General features: G+C 30.3%; 1 protein-coding gene across 1 annotated transcript; it reads right to left on the bottom strand.

Moving 5' to 3' along the window:
- Positions 1 to 420: 420 nt before the first annotated feature.
- LOC140803973 (transcription factor MYB61-like) lies at positions 421 to 2,305 on the bottom strand. The gene is made up of 4 exons (XM_073159821.1): positions 2,255 to 2,305; positions 1,961 to 2,111; positions 1,633 to 1,762; positions 421 to 1,503 (listed from the first exon to the last, which is right to left on the bottom strand). Exons 2-4 carry the CDS (start codon positions 2,106 to 2,108, stop codon positions 609 to 611), a joined length of 1,173 nt encoding a protein of 390 aa, XP_073015922.1. The 5' UTR covers positions 2,109 to 2,111; positions 2,255 to 2,305; the 3' UTR covers positions 421 to 608.
- Positions 2,306 to 6,000: the final 3,695 nt, after the last annotated feature.

The following is a 6,000-nucleotide window of genomic DNA, read 5'->3' as shown; positions in this document are numbered from 1 at the left end:
TTTAAAAAATAAAGAATTTTTTAAAATCAATAACGAGAGAATTGAAAATTTAACAATTAAGCGAGTGAAAGAAATATTGTTGACAATGCTACAACGTAATTCTAAAACATAAAAATCAAATAATTTTAAAAGTTCAACATTACTTATCCTATTTCGTGTTAAAAAAAGATCTTATCCTAAAGCAAGTATTTGAACAAAATAACACACACACACACAGTATAATCTAATGTATTTTGTATTTATTTTAATACACCACGACATTTAATTTATTAATTTATATTTATATTTATATTTTTATTTATAAGAAACGTGCTATTCACGTGCCATAAAATGTTATAGTAGGCCTAATGATTAATGTTTTTAAAATGCTCTAGGGTCTAATTATCAATGATACCTGAATTGAAGTTTCACTGCAATAAAATCCAACAAAATAAGCATGTGTAACATACATATAGCCCTAGCTCACATATCATTTATTCCCAAGAATTTTCATATTGAAACCTATAGAATTATTAGGTTTTCTTTGCAGAGATTACACCATAAACAAGTCCATTCTTCCTCCAGAAAATTATTCATAAAAACCTAAATGTAAAACATGTATAAAACTCCTATATCATATCTGAGAGTTCTTCCCAGCTTGAAAGAAAAGTAGGACTAGGGCTCACATGAAAAGGGCCGCTGCATGGCAGTGGAGGCAGCGGATCATCAATGGCAGGCGGAGAGGCGGGGGAGGCGGTGTCCGAGATTGCTGAGGATTGATCAGCTGATGATGTGAACGCTCCCATGAGAGATTCTATGTAATCTATATGGTGCGGTGGGACGTTCATGCCACACTCGTGGAAACCTAGGGACGCCGGTTCAAAAATTCGTTCTTGCACGGCAGATGAAAAGGGTCTCCCAAATTCATTCCCTTCTATTGTTTCCTTGAACTCCGGAAAGATGGGATGAGCCCTTGGTGATTCCTGGACATAAGCTTGCATTACTTCATTAGGGTTCAAGAAAACTTTGTTATCATCCCCAACTGAGACGGGAGTTTCAAAGGTATCTTGGTGCTGATTTTGGCCGAAACTTAGAGGGTTGCTTGCCATAGGCCATGAAACAGGCTGATAAGAAATGGGTGAATCCAGCACTGTGGGGATAAAATAAGACGGTGGAAATGGTGGCAATGGGGCTAGGTTCTCAGTGTAGCTCATGCCAAAATCAAATCCCAGTTCATCAGCTGGACCAAATCCTTGAAGGATTGGTGGGGATGAGATTAATGGATTGCAGATTGGATTGATTTCTGAATCTGGGTTTGGATTATTGTTTAAATTCATCAAGAATACATTTTCAGAAAAACCGTTGCAAAAAGAATTTTCAAGATTAGGTGAGAATGCGGGGGAAACCATCTCTGCAGCTTGAATATGATTATGATGAGCTATGAACTTCTTGATGTTCGAATTCCAAAAATTCTTCACTTCATTATCTGTTCTTCCAGGGAGATGCTTCGCTATTTGAGCCCACCTAAAAAAAGTCGTGCAAAATTTTAAATAATTTTTTTCCTGATTTATATGATCAAACGACACCAAAAACAACGACGATGATCGAATAAAAATCCATTTTTTTCCTTATTATGTGCTAGTAAAAACCAACCTGTTTCCCAGGATTCTGTGGAGCTCAATGACTATAGATGCTTCACGGCGAGTGAAACCTCCTCTCTTCAAATCAGGCCTCAGGTAATTAATCCACCTCAGTCTGCAACTCTTACCACATCTTTGCAACCCTTGTTTTACCAAAATTAAATAAATTAAACAGACGTAACATTGATATATACACGTTGAAGGGATGTCAATCGATGATTTAGCGTATTTCGGTTTTTTTTGCCCCATTTAATCATGGGAGCGTGTCGCAAAATCAAATCATGCACAATTTACGCACAGTAACACGCATATTCGTGTGTTGTCAGTGTGTATATATATACCTGCAAATTTCGGAACCGAACTCCAACAGCCATGGCCATAGGTGTTGATGTAGTTGATGAGTTTTTCATCTTCTTCAGGTGACCAAAGACCCCTTTTCACCTTAAATTTGTTGCAGCAAGAATGTTGCGCCATCTCCGTTCTTTGCATCACCTTTACAAGAAACTTAAAGAAAACTCGGATATCAAACCACACAGCTAATGAATTTTCAAAAAGACAAACATATATGAGAGAAAAACATATAAAGATCATATAAAAAAAAGCCCTTGATTGGATCAGAATTCGAGAGTTCTTACAAAGATGAAAGCAATTGAGAGAAGAAGAATGAGTAGGCTAGCTTGGAGGGCCTTCTTCGATTTGGAATGAGAAGCCCTTTGTGAGAGGGGGCAGCGTTTTAATAGTGAAGATTTACAGTGATGAAAATGGACTGTGAGTCTACGAGTCAGCCATGCAGTAAAATGGTTTAAACAAAGTTTTTTTATGGTTTTTTTTTTAAAAAAAGAAAAAAATAGGCATGTGTTTGGATTGCAAAAATATGTATGAATTTAGTAAGAGATAAAAATTATTTTACGGTTTTTTTTTTGTCGCCCCGGGCTTTTTCGAGCGATTTTTGAAATAGTAAGAGATAAAAATTATTTACTCTCACACATGTATGTAATATGCTCGACTTACATTTGTCGACTTCTGATTTTTCAAGCGATTTTTGAAATAGTAAGAGATAAAGTTGTTTAAGTTTCTCTAACATTTGTATTACACTCGTAATGCTCCAGCTAGGACTCGAATTGCTTTATCTGCCACGACTAATTAACACAAAATATATAGTATCAACCAGGTTCTAAAAAGTGTGAAGCGTTTCGAAGCGTGAATGTCGAGCTCTAAGCTTTTCAAGTTTAAGCGAGATTAGCACATGTTTAAACGTGAAAAAAAAAATTTTTATCTTTAGTATAATTGTAGTTATCACAAACCAATAAATCGATAAAATAATACATAAATATGGTAAATTTTAGTCTGATGCATTAATTCTCATATTTATAAAAGTATATAAATCTCAAAATTACAATCTTTATTTGTTTTTACAAATAGACCACGTTAAAAATGTTAAATATTTGTCAAATTATTATCAGACATGCTTAATCATATTTAAAATTTAAAAATAAACATCTAAATTATAAAACCTAATTTAATATTTTAAAACGCTTAATTCGATCAAACTACAGATTAAACCGCTTTTCTCCGAAGCGGAGCGTTTTTGTCGAACTTCAAGCTTAAGCAAGTTTTTTAGAACACTGGTAACAACTATTTGTGGCAAAGAAATGTACATGACAAACTTTAATACTAATAACATGCATGCATAAGCATTGATAAAATTATAAAAATCTTAAAATTGTTGTGGTTGTTGGTGAATTTTATATTAACCAATCATGAATTATTTTATTGGGAAAAATTGCATTTTTAATATGGTATAATTGTCTTGTGCGATTTTGGTCATTTATTTTATTAAATTTCAATTTTAGTATAATATATATATATATATATATATATATATATATATATATATATATATATATATTACAATTTAATCTTTTTTTTTTTTTTTCTGACGTGAGTTTAGTATGAGATTAAAAGTGATATATTTTTTATTATAATTTTAATTATATCAAGTTAGATTAAAGAACACACTAATATAAAACAATGAAGAATGAAAATATAAATCTTAGAATTTTTTAGTATACCCATTAAAGGGTATTTCGGTATGTTTAGGTTGACGACTATTTTTAAGCTTTTGCCTGAATGGAAGCTCTTTCTAACGCTTGGTGCTATTTTCGGACGTTTTAGAAAAATGCTCACATGCAATTAGTGAAATAGAAATAGAGCAATTGAGTTACAATTGCGCATTAATCATTACAACCAAAGATATATAGCTCTATTATTATATATATAATAGATGAACAATATATCCACATTCATCTGTTTTCCATTTCCACAAGGTTTTGAAGAATATCGAGCCATTAATTAATACCCAAAGATAATCATCTCTCCACATCTTTAATAAGATTATCATAATTGCATGCTAATTAACTGTACTTGAGAAAATATTACCGATTTTTGTTTAAGGGATTACGATGTTGAGCATATATATATATATATATATATATTGCTCGATGTATTTGGCAATATTGTGTATATCGATCCATTGCCGATCGATGTTGAAATTAACCATATGGGGAAGATCGGAATATGGTGTTGCTCCCCTTGAATTAGTTCAGTTTTCTCGTGATCTTTTTGGCAAAAAGGGCTATTCTATTCTAAATTAATTAACGTATGTTTTTTATTTTAATATCTCTCTAATGTCCTTTACGCAATTAAATGCTAGGGGGTCCTCTTTATTTAACTTAAAGTCTGCATGTGACAAATATGATTCTCGTATATATCGATACATATGACAGTCCAACCCTTTCATCCAATTAAGCAATTTGTATATAATAAGCACTCCTACTCATTATTCTCTAGGCATCATCATGATGATGATATATATATATATATATATATATATATATATGTATGTATATATATATATATATGTATATGTATATGTATATATGTATATGTATATGTATATGTATATGTATATGTATATGTATATGTATATATAAATATAATATTGTTTTTTCTTTGGGATATATATTATTTTCCCAAAAAAAAAAATACAATTTAATGTGTGCCACATGCTTAGAATTATACCCTTCCAGGTTTATAAATAATAATAGTTACACAACATTGGTAACTTAAAAATATTATATATTTTCAAGATTGTTTTTTTGAGAGTGATAGGACAATAAATTAACAAGGCACATAAATCATCATTAAATTTTTGGAAAATCATGAAAATAGCAACAACATTATACCAGAGTTGGACGAGTTTTCTTAATGCTTTTGTATTAGTGAGGGTAAAGCCAATACGAAACCCTAATGATGTTTAATGATTAAAGTTGCATTGGATTTAGATGTTTGATAGTGAAAGTACTTGTGCTTTTAATTAAGTAATTAATTTATTTATTGGAAAATTATATGACGACGTTGTATTCGTTAAATTTTCAATAATCTTTAAAAGGTTATATATATATATATATATATATATATATATGTAAGCAAACTACGTCATTATTTAAGATTATAATTACATCATATTTTGGGCAAAATGCAAGAGACATAACGATCTTACAGATAGGAAAAAACTGCATGTATGAAAATAACCTAAAATGCCATGCATTATATATTTTGCTTCCAATCTTTGAAATCATTAAGGAAAATAGAAATTAAATATATAATTGTTTTTCATCGACAAAAAGAATTTATTATGTTATTTTACTTTTATATCAAGAGAAAATAAATTAAATACATGCAAAAGGTTGTAATGGAAGGAAAGTAAACTAATATAATAATAAAAAAAAAGTATACATAGAATTCTAAATATATGAAAAACAAAGATTCTTAAATTAATTGTTGCATGTGCAACAATTAATGGGTGCAGGGCTCCATTTCTGTATTTGATGAGTCATAATGGGGCGCAAGCCGTGGCTCCTTTTTGTTTTTTGCCCTTTTTGTTGAGCTTCAAAGAACGTACAAAGTAATTAATTAATCAAGAGGATTAAATAACTGTGAAATTATTAAATTCTTACTCTTTTCTTGATTTTGAATCTAATATATATATATATATAAATATATATATATATATATAATTTCATTTGATTGTTCTTAAATAATATAAATTAATGAAATATGATGAGTTAAGTGGTATAAAAGAGCCTATTTTTGAAGAAAATATACAAAGTTGATGTGAAATTAATGTCGATTCCAATGGAGATGATCAATTGCAGTCACCTGGTCCCCATGATCCCGTCCTTTTCTTCGGCATGAGATTGTTTTCAATAAGGAAATTTTATCTTAAATGAAACTGGCTAGGAATGCAAGTTTTCAATTCTAAAAATTAATTAAAATGATCATATATCTGGTTTAATTTAGATTTTTTTGATGATTCAAA

The sequence above is a fragment of the Primulina eburnea genome, chromosome 10 (assembly GCF_022965805.1).
Source record: "Primulina eburnea isolate SZY01 chromosome 10, ASM2296580v1, whole genome shotgun sequence".
In the NCBI taxonomy this organism is placed as follows: Eukaryota; Viridiplantae; Streptophyta; class Magnoliopsida; order Lamiales; family Gesneriaceae; genus Primulina; species Primulina eburnea.
The sequence above is the reverse complement of the archived record's forward strand: the minus strand, read 5'-3'. Positions and strand labels throughout refer to the sequence as shown.

Excerpts from the sequence above, each read along its gene's own strand:
- LOC140803973 (XM_073159821.1), bottom strand. The coding sequence starts at position 2,108 with ATGCAAAGAACGGAGATGGCGCAACATTCTTGCTGCAACAAATTTAAG. Across the intron at positions 1,763-1,960 it reads TTCGGTTCCGAAATTTGCAG|GGTTGCAAAGATGTGGTAAG; the intron begins GTATATATATAC and ends TGGTAAAACAAG. Across the intron at positions 1,504-1,632 it reads CACAGAATCCTGGGAAACAG|GTGGGCTCAAATAGCGAAGC; the intron begins GTTGGTTTTTAC and ends GACTTTTTTTAG.